Here is a 20701-nt window from a genome sequence, read left to right on the forward strand (position 1 = left end):
GCCCCGAGTCGCACGGGAGCGCGCTTCGTGATCTGTAGGCGGGAGCCGTTGACGTCCACGTGCCGAAGGGCGGGGCTAAGACGTCGAGCCACTGACCCTGACGCCTCCGGCCGCCCAGGGCTCCCGCCCCCCTTCATTCGGGGGGCTCACACCGGCCCCGGAGTGGGAGGTTGGGTTCCCCCCCCGGCAGGGCTAAGAGGATTTTGCCCCGGGGTTTTCGAGGAGACCGTGACATTCCCCTAGTGGCCAGGCGCGCTCCCGGACCCGCCCGCGGAGCAGCCTGGAGGCCGGCGGGCTCCCGAGAGCTGGGGCGGGCTCCCCTCAGCCGGTGGCTCGGGGCCGGTGGCCTCCGCCCAGCGATTCCTTATGGGCAGCGTGCGCTGGGCCTTCCCCTGCGCCGCCTGGGCCCCGCGCCGGGATGAGTGGCTGCTGGCCGCCCGCCTGGTGCAGCCCGAGGAGAAGGACCGCGTCCGCCAGTTCGCCTTTGCCCGGGATGCCAAGGCTGCCATGGTAGAGGAGGCTGCCGCGCTTTATGGCGATAGCGACTGGGGGGGAGCCGCGTGTAACGAGGGAGTTACGAGGGCAGGAGGAAACGCGGGTCGTGTATTTAACGCAGCGCCAGGTCTTGAGCCGAGTGCCTCTTATGGTTATTAAGAGCCCTGCACGTGCACGGTGCTTTGCCTGTGTAAAACACAAGGTCCCTGCCCCCGTCTGCTGGAAGATACCTGGCTTTTCCTCCAGCTGAACCTGCGGCAGGGCAGCCGGAGTGTCCCGCTGCCAGCAGCCGTAGCCAGCACTCCAGGCCCGACACTGGCTTTCTGAGAGGAGTTCAAAGTGTTCGTGTTAATTTATAAAGCTCGACGGGCATGTCCGTACTGGACCTGCATTTAGGAGCAAGCCTCCCAATCCTGGTCTATAGACTTGCAGTAGCAGCCCCCATCCCTGGGCTTGAGAGACCCAGACTTAATCTGAAGGCAACATATACACAGCTGTTTTTTAGCATGCTAGTACAAGGCTTACAAGCCCAGGTAGCACAAGACTGTGGCCCTGGGCTGGGAGTCTCCGTCCCAGGTGCAGTATCCACTTAACTGGCATAGGTCCTTCATACCTGAGATACTGCTTGTCTCACCATGACATGCTGCCATAGTTTGAATCAGCTGAAGTCGTGGAGGCAGCTGCAGGCTGGGCTTTGCTGTAAAAGAAAAGGGACTGCTGGCAGGGTGATCTCTAGTTCAGGGGTACCTCTTTCCTTCGCCCTCCCCTAATCCAGAGTGGCCCAACTTTTGACCTTCAGTGTATGCTGCAAGGCACATCTTTTTTGGAGGCAGTTTGAGGAATCAAATACACCAAACCATGACCAGTCGCTGTTGTCTTACTGGTATTAGTTATAGTGGGGGGAGGAGTTCTGTCTGTGGAATATCCACAGAAAACAGGTCACAAGGGATTGTGAAAGAATTCTCTCAACCTCTTCTTGTTTTATAACTTTATTTCATGAAATAAAAACCAGCAAAAATGTGAGGTTGTATAACTAGGAAGCATACTATGTAAGAATATGAACTGTGTATCTTTTAAAACTCTACAAAGGTGAAGTTCAAGCTTTATATCAATAATTTGAGTAATATAAATTATAACTAATTGTTTTATTAATGATCATTTTTAACTGTTCTACTTCCACAAGCCCTCCATTTAGCTTTTAAATGATTTTTAACAAAAGTAACATTAATAGGAAAGCTGAGAGAGAGAGTTTTAAATAAATGCAAAGAAATATTCACTATCGCGGGTGGGGGAATGAAACATCCTCAGCAGAAAGGTGATGAGCTGGTGAAAGGAGGGAAATTCTATTTCAGATAATATGAATCTTTAGAAGGGGGATTGCGTTGTACTGTGCTGCATAAATTATTGATACATCACAAATAAATGCATGTGTAAAATGTATCTGAGCTGGTGAATATTTTAGCTTTTTTATAAAAAGAAAAGGAGTACTTGTGGCACCTTAGAGACTAACCAACTTATTTGAGCATGAGCTTTCGTGAGCTACAGCTCACTTCGTCGGATGATGAAGCTTGCATCCGATGAAGTGAGCTGTAGCTCACGAAAGCTCATGCTCAAATAAATTGGTTAGTCTCTAAGGTGCCACAAGTACTCCTTTTCTTTTTGCGAATACAGACTAACACGGCTGTTACTCTGAAACTTAGCTTTTTTATTTATCTCATGCTATAGTTTTTGTAAATAGCAAGTTTCTTTAAGTACAAAGTATAACTTAGCCCTATTTGCCAAGTAAGTAAACTAGTTGGTATTTCAGCAGTTATAAATTGTTCTTTGTACATGGCACAATGGTTCCGTATGCATCATTTTAAACTTTTTTTTATTTCATAGGCTGGTCGTCTGCTGATAAGAAAATTAATTGCAGAAAAACTGTGTATACCTTGGAATGAAATACATTTGCAAAGGACATCTAAAGGAAAACCCTTCCTGGTGAACGACATACTCGGTAGCCATCCCAGTTTCAATTTTAATATCTCTCATCAAGGGGATTATGTAGTTCTTGCAGCTGAGCCTGAGCTTCAAGTTGGCATTGATATAATGAAGACTAATTTGCCAGGTAACGTATTACTGTTACCAAAGCAAATTTTAGAGAGTCTAACTATTGAATATTTTAAGGTTTCCATAAAAGTTAACCGAAGTCCTTGCAATTTAGTGTTGTTGAAATAGAGAGAGTTAGCCAGCACTTTTGATTTTTTTAAAAACCATTGATTTATTTGCTTATTTATTGCTGTGAAGTCTCTGAAGTATATATTGCGCTTTTTTGTTGCATTTCTGACTGTGGATCTTTCTGTTTATCTTTCCAAGTTTGAAATACAACCATGGATCAGTAAGGCCTTGATCCTGCAATGAAATCAATAGGGGCAGGCATCTGCAGAAACCTCATTGCAGGATTGGACCCTAAAAGATTTTTAAAATACTAAGCCTCATAGAAGCTTCCAGTTAGCTCATTCATTGGCATATATCTGAAAGATAACTGGGTTGTAGATTAATGAAATGCAGGACAAAACACTGTAAAAGGAAACTGTCTCAATGCATTCCAAAAAACCATGCAATTTTATGAAGAGCAGTTCATAAAGATATCTCAGCTTTAAACATGACTGGATTAAAGGAGAAAGATACTGGAATTTACATCAGCAACTTGTTTTTCTGGCATTTATTCCCACTGTACTAAAAGCTGCTTCAGAAAATTTAGAAGCATAACAAAAATGGTCTGAAACTATGGACATGTTGTATCATTTCTTGTGAAGAAAGTTTTTTTTCTGCAGTTTCTCCACAATTTTCAGTTTGTCCAGTATTCTGTGTCACAAGAAATAAAAAATAATGGTAACTTAGGTACAAGTGATCATGACATGATCACGTTTATAATATGTTAACAGAATAAAGTTCAGACCAGTAAAGCATATATTCTCTCACCACAGGTGCTTGGTGCTTTAAAAGGGCCAGTTTCATAAAGCTGAACACAATTATGAGCCAAATCATCTGGGAGGAAGTATTTAATCAGAAAAATGTGAATGATGATTGGGAATTGCTTAAGAACACTTTACTAGATGCCCAAAAAGCCACAATGGAGGAAGAAGGCTGTATTGTTTGGGGTGGGTTTTGTTGCTCTTTTTAAAAAAAAAAAAAGAGCAACTCTAGAAGGGAAGTGAAGGCAGGTGAAAAATAATATATAACAAATGAAAGGGGAAGTTGATAGTAATGAATATAAATTGGAACTTAGACACTGCAGAAAATTGATAAGTGAAACAGAGGGATTCAAGGAGAAATCTATGGACAGCAGAGTTAAGAACGAGAGAGATTTTAAAAAAGAAAAAGTATATTAGGAAAAAAGAATCTTAACATTGGTATTAGTCCATCACTAGATGGAAATGGTAGAACCAGCAATAATAATGTAGAATATGCTGAAGTTTTCAATAAGTATTCCTGTACTGTATTTGGAAGAGGAACAGACTACTTAGTCTCATCATATGATAACGCTCTTTCCATTCCAGTAGTGTCTCAGGTGGATGTTAAATAGAGGTTACTAAAGTTAGATATCGTTAAATCAGCGTTTCTAGATAACTTCCATCCAAGAGATTAAAAATCAGCTCTTTTAAAAAAGGTTTGGAACACTGAGGAAGTTCCAGAAGGCTGTAAGAAAGCTAATGATGTGCCAGTATTTAAATAAGAGTAAATGGGATGACCTGTGTAATTATAGTCATGTCAGTCTGACATCGATCCTAGGCAAGATAATGGAGCAGCTCATACAGGACTTGATTAATAAAGAATTACAAGATTTTTATGGAACATAGATTTTTGTCAAACTAATGATATCTTTTTTTATAAGATTATAAGTTTGGTTGAAAAACACAACAGTGCAGAGGTAATAGTCTCAGATTTGTGTAAGGTATTTGGTATTGCATAACATTTTGATTAAAAAACTAGAATGGTATAAAATTAATTTGGCATATATTAAATGAATTAAAAACTGGGTAATTGATAGGACTCAAAACGATAGGGTATCGTCATCTGGTAGGATCATGCAGGGATCAGTTCTTGGCCCTACCCTATTTAACATTTTTATCAATGGCCCAGAAGAAGACATAAAATCATCAGTGATCCAGTTTGCAGATGATAAAAAAATGGGGGCGTGATAAATAGTAGAGGACAGGTCACTAATTTACCGTGATCTGGATATCTTGTTAAATTGGATGCAAGCAAACAATATGGCTAAGTGTGTGTGTAGGAACAAAGAATTCAGGCCATACTTACACCATGGAGGACTGTATCCTGGAAAGTGGTGCCTTTGAAAAAGATTGGGGGCTGAGGTGTTGGTGAGACACTGTGGACAAAAAGGCTAATGTAATCCTTAGATGCATAAACAGGGGAATCTTGAGTAGGAGTAGAGAAGTTATTTTACCTCTATATTTGACAGAGGTGCTACTGCTGCTGGAATACTGTGTCCAGTTCACAATTCAAAAAGGATGTTGATAAAGTAGAGTTAAGAGAAGAGCCCCAAGAATGCTTAAAGGATTAGAAAACCTCCCTAGCATTGATAGACTCAAGGAGCTCAATCTATTTAGCTTAACAAGGAGAAGGTCTACATAGAAAAGTAAAACATGATCCAGTGGAGCTATACAAATTCAGACTGGAAATTAGGTGTATATTTTTAACAGTGAGGGTAATTAACCATTGGAACAGTTCATCAAGCGTCATGGTAGATTCTCCACCACAGGCAATTTTTAAATCAGATTGAATGTTTTTCTGAAATATATGCTCTGAAAGCTTCCCCAAAATAATTCCATGACCTGTGTCATACAGGAGATCAGGTTGGATCTTTTGGCATTGGAATCTGTGTTTATGTATGCGAAAATATTTTGTGAGAATCACACCATCTATGCATAAATAATTTATTAATTGTTTTAAGTAATATTTGTAAATATGCACTGAGATTGGAGAAACAATTTATTACGATGGTCAGTTTGGGGTTTGACAGGGGTCTGGCCTTGATATACAGAAACTTTAAATAAGGTCTGGCAATATCAGGGTTCTAACCCTGTATTTGCATGCAGCTAAGTCCTTGTTTGGGGCTGGGTTCAGTCTCTCAAGACCCAGACTGTCAAGGGGAGGAGAAGGTACAGTACCTCAATAGCAGTAATTGGAGGCATTATGCCTTGGAAAGATATATTGCCTCCTGAGAGATAAGGTGGATAGGCAGCACCTTGCCACACCTTTTAAAAAGCCTTTCTGTTTCAAAAGGCAGGGGACAAGGCCCCACTCATACACCTTCCTCACAGGGCTAGTTTGCGCTGCAAACAACATTAGTTGGCCCCTTTTCTTTGTACACGGGGAAGCTGACAGATTATATGTATCCATGAAGGCTATGGCTACACTAGCACTTTTGTTGGTAAAATTTACGTTGCTCAGGGGTGTGAAAAAAGCCACACCCCGAGCAACATAAGTTACACTGACAGATGCGCCAGTGTGGACAGCGTTCTGTTGGCAGGAGATGCTCTCTTACTGACATAACTATTGCCACTCATTCAGGGTGATTTAATGATGTCAACAGGAGAGTGCTCTCCCACTGGCATAGAGGGCTACACAGGAGATGTTACAGCGGCACAGCTGCATCAGTACAGCTGTGCCGCTGTAAGGTCTCTAGTGTATACATAGCCTTAGAAGGAGCTGTGCAGGTGGGGGCATTCTGTCCTCTGCTGATTTTAACACAGTTCTGTAAAGCAGGCACGATTTATTGCTTGGCACTTTGAAAGATTTTCCTTTTAATGGCATAGGCATTCATGCTCTCTCTCCTCTCTTTCTCTGTCTGGTTTTTATGTAGATACTGGTGTATACTGTGGTTTACAGCCATTTAAAATCCCTGTTTGCTACCTTGTGTTTAATTGTCCAAAGCCTCTCAATTCTAGAGGAAAGCAAAAGATCAATGTGAATCACTAGCAGATTGTTGAAGTCATTGTTTTTGCCTTCCCACATCCATTTCTAGTATGTAACAGAGTAAAAACAGTAAAAGTATAAAAAAGACATCTAAATGGCAGTTAATGTCAAGATTAAAACCACACCCTAGACTTTCAGAAAATCGTTTTAATAAATGACATTAAAAGAGCAAAAGCCAGATTAACATATACTGATTAAATGGTGTTTTAAATACATTTCTGTACTCTACCCAACTGGTCTTATGAAACTAATTGAACTGTTTTGTTCTAAAAGCAGCAGATCTTTGCCAGAGGGAAGATCGGAGGTTTAATTTCACTTTTGTTTTTCAAAGACTATCCTCACCATTTTTCCTGCCCTCAAATAAGGAGGGTATTCCAGTGTTTAAGGGGAATTTTTATGGGCAGCTTCTCAGTTTAATAAAATTATATATTCCTGTTATTTAAAACTGCAGGAGTAGCTGAAACTCCATAGTATCCCTTTACCATCTTCCTTTTTACTTGTATCTGTTTCCCCCCATCACCACCCTCCTTTGGATTTTGTGCTCATTTCTTCCTTAACCCATCTTCTTACCTCCTTTTTGGAAGAGTTTCCTAATTTATCATCTCTCCCTTCCCCTAAAAATATATGGTGAGGAATGTTCATCTGGTTATGGAAGGCCAGATACACCCTGTTTAATTTAATTTAATTACATTTAATGAGCCAAAGGATGTCACTTCAAAACTGCCTGAGGTGCTCTTTTGCTTTGTGGCTGAATGTTCTGACCCATGTTCCTGCTGTTCATGGGACCTGATATGTGCTTTCATGCATTCCATGTCTGTGCCTTCATTAAAGGGCTATACCTGTGATATAGTGCCAATGTCAATACTAATAGTGCATTGTATCCATATTAGCCACTCTGTGTTGGTTCCTCTTCTGCCTCATGTACACACGTGTGCTGTATTGCATCATTGCAGTTGCACTGCCTTTTGATTACCTGTCCCTCAGTTCCCAATATAATAACATGAAGCAGTGGCTTGTGGGGTATTTTGAAATCAGGAACACTGTGTGAACCCTAGGGAATTATTGGAGAAGTGGACAGCTTTCCATATGTTACTAATATACTCCTATAAATATCAAAGTGGTGGGTCCATTTCTTTTCCCTTTTCTAAAAATAGAGTTTTTTAAATTTCCCTTTGGTCTTCTAGATGGTGAAATAATCTCAGAGGGATGTGAAGGAAGATCTGTTTGAATTATATTGAATAGAGTTCTCAAAGTACTGTAAGGGACAATCCTTCATTAATAGGGAGATGAACTAGAGATAAATCTGTTTCTTTTTCATTCTAAAATTCATTAGAGTTAAATATTTATCATCTGTCTTCCTATAATAATTGAGCTGTCAATACCCTTTACACATTTCTTTTCACTGCCTCTCCCTGATAAAAGAAGAAAGCTTTAACACCTGCTTTGTTATCAGCATTTAACTGAATAATAAAGATTTAATAAGTGAAAAACAAAATGTATTTTCATTTTACATTACAGAAATTACAAAGCATAGCTCTTTTGATAGAAATAATTTGTATAATATGTGAGTTCCCACCTGGTTTTATCATATTTTACCACTATGGATTTGCAAGGGGAAAACATAATTTTCAAATTAATTTAAAAATAAACAAGTTATTGCTATATCACAGTCCTTTCCAGTAAATACTTTAAATCTCATTTTTAAATAACTACAATATTTGCAGAAAGAACGAGGAGTACTTTTGGCACCTTGAAGACTAACATTTATTTTAGCATAAGCTTTCGTGGGCTAAAGCCCACTTCATCAGATGCATGCAGTGGAAAATACAGTAGGAAGATATATATACAGAGAACATGAAAATATGAGGGAAGAGTACCCAGAAGTCACCTACTACAGAACAGGCCCAACAAAGTAACAGAATGCCAATAGCCGTCACCTTCAGCCCCCAACTAAACCTATCCTGAAGGATGATCCCTCGCTCTCACAGACGTTGGGAGACAGGCCAGTCCTAGCTTGCAGACAGCTCCCCACCTGAAGCAAATACTCACCAGTAACCACACAACAACAACACTAACCCAGGAACCTATCCTTGCATCAAAGCCCATTGCCAACTCTGGCCACACATCTATTCAAGGGACACCATCATAGACCTAATCACATCAGCCACACTATCAGAGGCTCATTCACCTGCACATCTAGCAATGTGATATATGCCATCATGTGCCAGCAATGCCCCTCTGTCATGTACATTGGCCAAAATGGACAGTCTCTACGTAAAAGAATAAATGGACATACATCAGATGTCAAGAATGATAACATTCAAAAACCAGTTGGAGAACACTTCAACCTCCCTGGACACTCAGTTACAGACCTAAAAGTCGCAATTATTCAACAAAGAAACTTCAAAAACAGACTCCAATGGAAACAGCAGAACTGGAATTAATCTGCAAACTGGGCACCATTAATTTAGGCTTGAGTAAAGCCTGGGAGTAGATGAGTCATTACACTAACTAAAAACTATTTCCCCATGCTAATTTTCTCCCTTCTGTTACTCACACCTTCTTGTCAACTGTTCGAAATGGGCCATCCTGATTATCACTACAAAAGGTTTTTTTTTTTTCTCCTGCTGGTAATAGCCTACCTTTATCAGTTGGTCTTATTAAGAGTTGGTATAGCAACCCCTATTTTTTCATGTTGTGTGTGTATGTGTATATATATACACCCCTACTGTATTTTCCACTGCATGCATCTGATGAAGTGGGCTTTAGCCCACAAAAGTTTATGCTCAGATAAATTTCTTAGTCTCTAAGGTGCCAGAAGTACTCCTCCTTCTTTCTGCTGATACAGACTAACACGGCTTCCACTCTGAAACCTGCTACAATAATATTTATTAACCTCAGTGGTGTAGTATATTTCAGTGGACTGACCCACAATACATATTCAGTATAATTCAGTTCTTCTACAGTACATATAAAACATTAGAAGATAGTTAAATCAACAGTATTAAGGATGGCACTTGAAACTACAGCCACAGTACACTGAACCATTACTAATAGTTTTCCAAGTCACAGTTTGTCGAAAGACAGTTTTCTTTTATCGGCATCACACAAGACATGTTGTTACTGCTCTCTTCTGTGTTATGAATATGTGCCTTTCTCTTTAGGGATTGTTGTAATTGAAAACTCCACAAAGTGGTGCTGTTGCCCTGTGATTGCCTTTACTTGTTCCAGGTTCATCATGTCTCAGAAATTGAAGTCTTACATGTGGTCATCTATAGTCTCATTCTCTTAGCTGACTAGGACAGAGGGTTTAATACATCTGTGCAATGTACATGGAGTATGTTAAGATGCTCTTTGAGAACTGTATACCTTTTAACTGAATATAAATTATGTCATTACTGCATTCTAGTGATTGCCATACAGAATCTTTTATGAGGTCAGTCGGTTGTCATTGTATTCAAGTTAGTGTTCCAATTTTTATAATATCCCTTAATTGTATAATATCCCCAGGTTGCACCAACCTGATAAGATTTTGTTGTTGTACAATCACTTATTTCGCATAGTATCTTTGTGCAAAAGTATCATAAAATTGCATTTTGAGAAATGTTGTGCACTTAACATGTTACTTACATATGCTTAGGTATTACTTTTTCGCTGTTTTGTCTGTTAAGTCACTGGAATAACAAAATAGACCTTTTTCCTCCTTCTTACTCTTGCTACATTGTAAGTATCTCTAAAATGAGACTATCAAAAGAAATAGCCTTGTTAGGGAGTGCAATGAAAGAAAAAGAAATAGGTCTGCAAATGCAGAATAGTGATGATTTTCCAGTACTTGCAGGTTACAAAGGATTACGGAAGATTGATCTGCAGCTGTTCTATATTGCCATTTCCTTCCTTTTAGATTTATGTGTTATAACAATGTAACAGTAGTGTTGATAGAGGAAATCTTTTCTTTATGCATTTTATGGGTTTTTTTTGTTTTTTTAATCTGCCTACTGATCTAGCAGGTTATGGTTGTAATAGACTCACCTAGTCTAGACTGATAGAATGCAATTGTTTAACTTCCTAAGGTTCTTAGATTCAAATCATGTTCCTAACTTACTTGATTCTGGACACTCACTGCATTTTATTTTGTTTAAGATTGTTTTAAGGTGAATTCTTCAGTCATTTGAGAAAAGGCATGCAGTTCTGTTCATCAGCTGATAGAAAAGGAAGTAATTGCATACAGATCGTATTCCATGAGAGGCAGTGCATCTCAAATGATTTTTAGAGCATGATGAGGATTCTCAAATTGTTACTAACGCCTGTGAAGAAGTTACTTGGGCTCTTGACTTGCCTTTTAACCAAGGGGTATGAACTTCTACAACAGCAAATATTAGCTTGGTTTAAATAATGTGTGGGATGCTTATAAACTAGGGCAGAGTGTCACATACGTCAGTTTTTAGAGACTTTTAAAATAATCATACATTATTAAAGAGCATGTTTAGCATTTGAAATATTCAGAACTTTATTTCCCTGCTGTGATAGTGAATTTATTTTTAAATATTGCCATGTATTTGGTTAAATGGAATTGTAGAAGTAGATCATTTATCAGTTTTTATTCCTGGTCTTCTCTGTGCTAATTAGAATCTTCCCATTTCTCTTAGCTATCACATAAATGTTACTTAGCTCCTGAAATCTTCAATCTTAGATTAATTCCAGACCCAGGTGTTTGAGTCGTATAAAATTGTATCTTCCTTCTCCTCTTCTTCATTATTTTTGATTTATGCTGGTAAAGCTTATTAGAGTTCATGAAAAGCTAGTTTTTGAAGTTTGGTCAGCCAACCAGAGCAGGATTTGTAGTTTGTGAATTCTGCTGCCTGTAGAAATTTAATTTGAGATTAAAAGTATTCCTTGAGATTTTTCTTACAGTAACCAAACTGTCATCTGAGAATACCTGATATTGTGAGGCTTGCCTTTCTCTTGTACATGTAGAGTAAAGTGAAATGGACACAGAATTAAATTAACTTCTAATGTTTTTTTTCCTTCAGATTTTGTCATTGAGGTGAGACCACAATAACATGGATGTATTTTTTTTTTGAAGATTTACATGTATCCTGAATAATGAATAAAAATTAGGTCAAACTTTGTATAGAAAGAGTACAGAAGAATACCTGACTTCTATTCTTACTATGAAAGGAAAGAAAGAGAGCTTTATATTTAGCATGCTAAAAGTGGATTTTTGATCCCTTTAAGAATCCTAAAGTAAATTCAGAGGGTTGGATGCACCTGCAGTATGGTCAAGGCATTTGGCATGGGATCCAGCACTGTTAGACTTCTGTTGAGTTTTTTGAATTTCTAAAAAAATTATCACAATTTTTCTTTGCTCTGGGTGTTCTTTGATCTTAGTAGAAATGTCAAAGAGAATTTTTTCTAAATAGTGCATTTGTCCTCCCTCTGACTTTGATTCTACCTTCATTAAAGTTTTAATTTATTTTAGGAGTTATTGCCATGCTTCAGTACTTTCAGTTAGCATTTAACCTTTGCTGGAGGAGATCTATTAAAAAAATAGGTCAAACTAATATAATAGCAGTGTATGCAAAGCTGGGTTATTTGGTCTCTTGCCTTAATAACTGGAGGGTTGAGTTGTAGAAGTTCAGAATGATTTATCAAGGAAGGAAATCAGAGCTTAAGAATATGTATACAAATGATCACTTTTAATATCTACAGCAGTGTTAAATATGAGGCTCTTGCAGAGTGTCTGGAATGAATTAAAAAAATCATATTTGGCATGAGTCTTCTATTGAGTAAAAAGGGAGAAATCTGTTTAATTGAAGATACAGATAAACAGACATTTTAAACTATTGTACATAAGGAATATGTATTGCACACTAGATTTATTATTATTACCTCTTAGAAACTTCATCCTAGCTTACTTTCGCACTATATCTCTTCTACCAATGAAATATTGTTTTTAATTATGGGATTAAAAACAAATTTGCACGTCATTTTATGTGATGAAGCCCCATGTCCCCATATTTAGTAAAAGCAAAATATTCGTATATACCATGAAATGGAAAAAAAGAAAATAAAATTCTGTGATCTTTTGTCTCTTTAAAGGCAGTTCATGCTGTGACCTTTTTAATGGTCATGAAGAATGACTGCATCTTAAGATGTTTTTAGAGGGAGGTAACTGCATTTAAGAGATTGAAATTTGCTTATGGAAACGTAATTGCAGAAATAGTGGAATAATTGTGGAATAGTTAAGAGGGTTGAAATGGATATTTGGGGAAAGGAAATGTTGAAAATGAGGAGTGAAATAGTATTAAATAAGTAGGAGAGGAGCTGATGGAGAAGGCATTGAGTAAAAAGAAGAGAGGCTACGGGGATACTTCTGTTGATTGTTAGTGAGGTTTTTCTTCTGCACACTGATTTATAGTGATGATTTGTTGCCTCTAACTTGTCTTTTCAGTAATTCAGTTCTAAATGTTCAGATTACCAAAGTAAAAGCAAAGCTAGAGAGAGCTGGCTCTGTTTTTTTTTCTTACAGAAAGCTAATAAATTATCAAATAATTTAATTTTTGGTAAACTGTTGGCATAAAACTCTTACTTGTGTATTTGGTGAAGTCTGCCTGATCAAAAAGATGAAACAGCAGAACCCCAGATTAACACTCATATGATACAAATTGCAGTTTTCTAACAATACAGTATATCAGTTTCCACTAGGAATACTGGCTTCAGCTCTACAGACTTTATTTGTTGCAAGAAGTTTGGAAATAGTGAACGAATCTTTATTCCTGCATTGTTAAAAGCTTCCTTTCGAAGTGATCTGTCAAGAGAATACAGTTTAGAGCTGTGACTTATCAATTTCAAAGTTAGGACACAGTATTTTAGAGACAACTGCTGCTTTGCAGGTTGACTTGTGAAGTGGCAGAACCATATCTTAAAAGTGTAGCATCCCTGTTCAGAAAGTGAAAAGATTGAGCATCAAACTGGATTCCCCTGACGTACTTCATCCTAGGGGAAACTTTGATTTTTCAACAAGGCAAAATGTTAAAAGCTTTCCTTGGAAGAGTGACACGTTGCTACTGTTATGGTAATTTTTCAGAAATGCTTACAATCAGGTAACCTTTTGATACTTGCATAATATTAATGTGCACTTTTATTTCTTATATGATCATAGTGTATTGGACAAGACCATCTGTTTTGTGCATCTGTCATTGCAGTGTATAATGTAGATATATCTTGTAGTCATACAAGTAGAATATCTAATCATGAAGTGCAAAAAGATAATTGTAACTGATGCTGCATGTTTTGTAGTAGTTTCATTCGTTGGTTTGTTGATATATATTCAAGGGTTTTTCAGTAAGACTGGTTTAGTGAGGAAGCCATCTGGAGATTGCTGTTTTTAAACACTTTCTACCATTGAGTTGAGAATTTTTCCTTCTGTGCCATTGATGTGGTCCCTGAACATGTAGTATATCTGTCTAGGTTCTGCCCCTGTCACTGTGCTGTTGAAGTGCTTTCCACAAATAAAATGACAATAATAATTTTCTTTCCTGTTAGCAAGGCGTAGGATTGGGTTTTGTTTGGGATTTGGTGGATTAGTTTTTTGTTTGTTTGCATAGGTATGAAAGTGGGGGCATTATTGTGTAAAACCTTGAAGAAAAGGTGAGTTTTGCATTTAGCTCTAAATGCATGGAGGATAATGTTCATTATTTTTTCATGTGGCAATGAGTTACATATTCTTGGACAGGCTCCTATGAAAATTCTTACTCTTGCAGTCACAAGGCCTCCTGGAACAGTTTCATTGTTGTAGTCTAACATAGCTGCAGTGGAAGACCATGGTCCTAGTCAGTCTCTCTCAAGTAATTAGCACTTGTCTCATGCTGGGCTTAAAAAATCAGGACAGGGACCTTTACCTGTGCTCTGTACAATGGAGAACAAGTGGAGAGAGTAAGCTAATCAACATGATATGTTGCTGAGCAGGCAAGCTGATGTGTTCTGAACCACCTTGAGCTTTCTCATGGTATGGAACTTCATTCTTAATATTTCTGTGGTAATCAAATAGGTGCTGCAGAAGCATGAATCCCTGTAACTAGATTTGGATGGGAATGAGTTTGGTAGATCTTTCTCATAGGAGTATCTTGGTGTTGGATGATAATGGTTCTGATAACTGTTAACATGTCTCTTTTGTGAGTATAGTAGATGTTTTTATTAAGGTTTTTATTTCTGGATGGTAATTTACCAAAGTAGTTTATCTTTCAGGGTTTTTGCATGTGTAGCAGGACTTAGTAGTACAGAATTTCATCAAATGAATAAAAAGTTTGAGAGAACCTGTTAGCTTGGCAGAAATATTGTAGTGTAAGACTACAGTTCTTCAGCAATATCTGGTCATAAGTGATGGATGCCTCTGTCCTAACAGTATCTTACCTCCACACACACTCAAAGAGAGAGAGACAGACAAGGGGAAGGTCTTGCTCATCTAAAGTATGTAATGCTTCCAAAAACCTGTCATCCAGCAAGGAGTTCTGAGCATGTATGACGCTTGTGACATCTGCAGTCACCCCCTGCAACTACCACCATGTTGCTTCGGTAAAAAGTCTACTCTTTTAAATAAAATCAGCTGAACAACATATTTACTGTAAGTGTTGAACAACAATCAGAGCTCTTGCTATCTTGGAAAAAAATGCGATGATTGCTCTAATCATGCTGTGGAAGATGCTAATTTATTCATAGAATTTGAGGCCAGAAGGGATGATCTTGATCATCTAGTATGACCTGCTGTGCGTCGCAGGCCACAGAACCTTGCCTATTTCTGTAATAGGCTCATATCCTCTGGCTGAGTTACTAGAGACCTCAAATCATGATTTAAAGACTTCAAGTTAGAGAGAATGTACCATTTACTCTAGTTCAAACCAGCAAGCCCCACATTGCAAAGGAAGGCAAAAAAAAAAAAAAAATCCAGGGTCTCTGCCAATGCTATCTGGGGGAAAATTCCTTCCCAACCCCAAATATGGCAATCAATTTGACTATCAGCATATGGATGAGACTCACCAGCCAGACACTTAGGAAAGAATTCTCTGTAGTAACAGTAACTTCCTTCTTCATCTGATGTCCCACCTTTAGTCATTAGAAATATTTGCTAATAGTAGTCATGAATGGACCTTATGCCATTAAAAGCAATTGCATCATACCATCCCCTTCATAAATGTATCCAGCTCAGTCTTCAAACAGGTTAGATTTCTTCTCTCTCCCCCTCGGCCCTACTCCCCTTGGAAGGCTGTTCCAAAACATCACTCCTCTGATAGTAAGAAATCTTTGTCTAATTTCAAGCCTAAACTTATTCATGGCCATCTTATGTGTGTTTTTTCTTGTGCTGGCATTGGCCTTTAACTTAAATAAACACTAGGCAGGGAGAGGAGTTATCCCTCTGCTGTATTTATAGAAAGCAATCCTGTCTCCCCTCTGCCTTTGTTTTGTTACGGAGCTTGGCTTGTTTAGCCTAGTCTCCTCTTGTAAGGTAGGTTCTCTATTCCTCTGATCATTCTAGTAGCCCTTCTCTGCAGTTTGAATTCATCTTTCTTAAATTATTGGAGACTAGAATTGCACACAGTATTCCAGAGGAGATCTCACCAGTGTATATATCATTAGTATAATGCTAATAACACTTCCCTGTCTCTACTGGATGTATCTCACCTGATTCATATGAGGATTGCATTGATCTTTTTCACAGCCACATCATGTTCATGCCTCCTGTTCATCCAATGAACAACCAGTACTCCCAGGTCTTTTGCTTCCTTTGTTGCTTCCAAGTGATAAATCCCCAGTTCAATCCGTAAATCCATGATTTTGCTTTATTAAATTTCATCCCATTTTATTACTGCAATTTTCAAGGTCATCCAGATCTTCTTGTTTGATATTCTGGTCCTGCTCTGCATTGGTAATACCTACCCAACTTTGTGTTGTCCTCAAATTTTATTAACGCACACCCACTTTTTGTACCAAGGTCATTAATGAAAATGTTAAATAAATTTGGTACCAAAACCAATCCTCGGGGAACTTCACTAGTAACCTCCATCTAGCCTGACAGTTCACCTTTCAACATGACCTGTTGTCTCCTTTTTAACGAGTTCCTTACCCGCCTTTCAATTCTTGTATTAACTGCTATCTTCTCCAATTGAACTAATAATTTCCCATGTAAAATTATATCAACTGCTTGACTGAAATCCAGGTAGATTAGATCTGCTGCATTTCCTTTGTCTAGAAAATCAGCTTTCAAAAAAAGAGGTCAGGTTGGTCTGGCACAATCTACCGTATGTAAAACCATGTTGTATTTTATTATCCCAATTATCATTTACCTTTGTCTCTATACTACTCTCTTTCAAAAAAAATTTTAAGGCCTTGCATTCAACTGAGGTCAAATTAATGGGCCTGTAGTTTCCTGGATCACTTTTTTCCCGTTTCTTAAATATGGGTACTGTATTTGCAGTTCTCCTTCCACAGTTACAGCCTTGAATTTATGGATTTATTAAAAATCCTTGCTATTGGGCTTACAATTTCATGTGCCAGTATTCTCGGATGGAAATTATCCGGCATCCCTGATTTGGTCCCATTAAGCTATTTGAGTTTGGCTTCCACCTTGGAATTGGTAATTCATCTTCCATATCCTCATTCCCATTAGCCACCTTGCCACTGCCCCCAAGCTCCTCATTACCATTATTAAAAATGGAGGCAAAGTATTCATTTGGGTATTGGGCAGTATCTAGATTATTTTAAATCTTCACCTCATCCTCTGTGCTTAACAGTCCCACTTCTTCTTTCCTTATTTTCTTTTTAGTTATATGGCTAAAGAACCTTTTACTGCTGGTTTTAATTTCCTTTGGAAGGCCCAACTCTGCTTGGTTTTGGGCAGGTCTGACTTTCCCCCTGTACTTTATGATCTCAAAGAGGTAGCTTTCCCCACTGACCTATCCCTTCCATTCCTTTTACACTTTCTGCCTTCTCTTAATAACATATTTGAGATGGTTGGCCTACAAGCCTTCCCTACCAATGTTTTCCCCTTGCTTGGGATACAAGCTTCAGATAGTTTCTGCAACTTTGAGGTAGAATAATCCCAAACCTCCTTCTCATTCAAATCCTTGAGTTCTTCTGTCCAGTCCACTTCCCTAATTCCCTTAATTTTTTAAAGTTTGCCTTTTTGAAATCAAGGATTCTTGTTGAAGACTTATTTTTATTTATCCTTCCATTTAGTTGAAACTGAATTAACTCACCACTCAAAACAAGGTTGTCTTCTATAACTAGTTGGTCTATGAGATCCTTGCTACTTACAATACTAAATCTAAAGTGTTACTGATTCGGTGAGTGTTTTGGTGAAGAAATCTGTCAGCTGTTACATCTAGTAATATGTGGGCCTGCCATTATTAGTAGCACTTGTCCTCCAATTTGTATCTGGGAAACTGAAGTCTCCCATAATCTCACAATTCCCAGTAATATTTTTTTTTCATTAAAAATATTAGAGATCTCTAGCCAAATCCAGATCAGATCATGGGGGTCTGTAGCAGACCCCAAGCATTATCCCAGTGGAGCCTCTGTTACTTTTCTTTCCTAAAGTGATTTTGACCCAAACAGATTCCATTTTATCCTTTCCCTCGGTTCTAATTTCTTTATAGTCTACCTTTATTAATATACAATATTACTCCATCACCTTTACTACTTTCTTTGCTGAATAGAACATAGTTTCAAGGCTGTATTCCAGTCATGACTACTATTCCACTGTGTTTCCGTTATCCCTACAATATCTAGTTTCATTTCCTGCACCAGTATTGCTGGTTCCTCTATTTTGTTACCCAGGTTCCTTCCATTGGTGTACAGACATCTTAGTTGCTTCTGGTTGGCTTCACCCAGATTCCTTGCCTGATTAGGTACAGTAGTTCTACTGCCAATATAGCCTACTTCAGTAGTTCTCAATCAGGGGTATGCATACCCTTGGGGGTATGCAGAGGTCTTCCACTGGGTACTCAATTCATCTGGATCAGTGTTTCTCAACCTGGAGGTTGCAGCCCCTAGGGAGATCACAGGAGGGGTTTAGGGGTGTTGCAAGTGCAGGGCTGGCAATTGCCAGGGGCCCCATGAAGCTAAGTTACATGCTTCAGGCCTGCCAACTGGGGCTTGGGCTTCAGACAAGGCTCACAAGTGAAAAACAGGCTCAAATATCACACTGAAATGTAAGTACAGTATTTATATTCCAATTGATTTATTTTATTTTTATATGGTAAAAATGAGAAAGTAAGCAATTTTTCAGTAATAGTGTGCTGTGACACTTTTTTATATTTTTATGTCTGATTTTGTAAGCAAGTAGCTTTTAAATGAAGTGGAACTTGGAGTATGCAAGACAAATCAGAAAAGGAGTACTTGTGGCACCTTAGAGACTAACAGATTTATTTGAGCATAAGCTTTCATGCATCCGATGAAGTGAGCTGTAGCTCACGAAAGCTTATGCTCAAATAAATTTGTTAGTCTCTAAGGTGCCACAAGTACTCCTTTTCTTTTTGCGGATACAGACTAACATGGCTGCTACTCTGAAACAAGACAAATCAGACTCTGAAAAGGGTATAGTAGTTTGGAAAGGTTGAACCACTGGCCTAGCTGACTGTTACTGTCAGTGGTATTGGCAATGTCTTTCCTTTTGTTCCTTTCTCCATTGCTGCCATTGCTGTATCCTTTTTTACTTGATTTTCATAGAATATCAGGGTTGGAAGGGACCTCTGGAGGTCATCTAGTCCAAGCCCCTGCTCAAAGCAGGACCAATCCCCAATTTTTGCCCCAGATCCCTGAATGACCGCCTCAAGGATTGAACCCAGAACCCTGGGTTTAGCAGGCCAATGCTCAAACCACGGAGCTATCCTTCCCCCCCCCCCCTTTCCTCTTGCTCAATATTAGAATCAGGTGTGGAGATTTCATGAGCATCTCCCAACCATCTTCCCTGTATTCCTGGTTTAAAGCTCTTTTAATCACTTGTGCCAACCTCTATCCCAGAAGTCTTTCCTTCCCTACCCAGGTGGAATCCATCCAATGAGAACAGTCCTCTTTGAATGCCTCCCGGTAGTTGAACATCTCTAAGCTCTCGTTATAGCACCATTGTCTGAGTCATCTGTTGATCATCATAATCTTGTTTTGCCTTCATTCTCCTCTAGGGACAGGTAGAATCCCACTTAAGATCACCTGAGCTTCCATTTCTTTAAGCACCTTCCCCAGCCTGGCATAGTCTTCCTTGAATCGTCTGAGTGAGAATCTAGAAGTGTCATTTGTTCCAACCTGAATAACAGTGAGTGGATTCTTTCTCATTCCTATTAGTATCCTCGTTAGCCTGAGGTCCACATCCTGTATCTTAGCTCCTATCAGACACCTCAGTCTTTTGTTCTCCAGATCAGTTCTGGCGACAGTCCTGTCTGTTCTTCTTAGTTGGGAGTCCCTGATCACATAGACCTGTCTCTTCCTGGCATTGATGAAATTCTGTGGCCTTCCCCCTTCTTTTCTCTCTGGCTCCAAGTCCACTTGTCTTCTGTTCTCATTTACAAACTTCTGCAAGTCATCCTCTATCCTCTTTGCGCTCCAAACTCTGGCTATCTCCATTGTCTCCTCCCCTTTTGTAGGACTAGCTGCGTTTCTCTTCCTTCTTACCCTCCCATCTTCTGTTACTGACTGCCTCTACCCTTAATTTTCCAACTCATCAACCCTGTTCCTCAACTCAATTTCTCCTTTTCTAGCCAGTCTTTTTTCCTCTGCCTTGTTCTCGTAGTTACATACCACTTTCTTCATCCAACCTTCTAGTCTCAGAGTTTTCTAATCCAGCATGCATCCAGAAGTCTTCAGGTTTCCCTTCAGCATCCTTTCTCCTTTCCTCCATCATCCACTCAGATTGCCTTCAAAACTCAACCATAGTTTCTAGCTGCATCTCCAAACTTCAGATCATGCTCTCGTTGCATCGTGAACATTGTTGCACACATTTCCTCATTATATTACCTTTCTCCTGAAATACCCCATGCATACCAACCTCTACTGAGCTTGGCCTTACAAGCACTTGGAGGAAGGTTCTGGGAGAATTGTGCTTTTTACCAATGACCTGGTTACCAAGTTACCAAATCTCATATTCTATTATTGATCATTTGCCTTTTCTTTTAGTTATCCACTGTAAGCACAAACAAAAGAAGCAGCATGATGGCTTCATGAACCACAAAAGGAA

At 38.9% G+C, this 20701-nt stretch overlaps 2 protein-coding genes across 4 annotated transcripts in view; one reads left to right on the forward strand and one right to left on the reverse strand.

Annotated features, from left to right (window-relative positions):
• The window catches only part of MSANTD4 (Myb/SANT DNA binding domain containing 4 with coiled-coils), an 804538-nt gene that overhangs the window by 68868 nt on the left and 714969 nt on the right, over nt 1-20701 (reverse strand). The window lies entirely within an intron of this gene.
• Nucleotides 74-20701, forward strand: part of AASDHPPT (aminoadipate-semialdehyde dehydrogenase-phosphopantetheinyl transferase) — a 64647-nt gene continuing 44019 nt past the window's right edge. For 2 of the 3 annotated variants that reach the window (XM_073338578.1, XM_073338587.1), the window contains exons 1-2: nt 74-510; nt 2377-2602. In XM_073338578.1, the coding sequence (XP_073194679.1) occupies nt 367-510; nt 2377-2602 (370 nt within the window). In that variant the 5' untranslated portion in view covers nt 74-366. The remainder of the gene's footprint in view (nt 511-2376; nt 2603-20701) is intronic. The other variant, XM_073338595.1, reaches the window with a different exon arrangement.

The sequence above is a fragment of the Lepidochelys kempii genome, chromosome 1 (genome assembly GCF_965140265.1).
Source record: "Lepidochelys kempii isolate rLepKem1 chromosome 1, rLepKem1.hap2, whole genome shotgun sequence".
In the NCBI taxonomy this organism is placed as follows: domain Eukaryota; kingdom Metazoa; phylum Chordata; order Testudines; family Cheloniidae; genus Lepidochelys; species Lepidochelys kempii.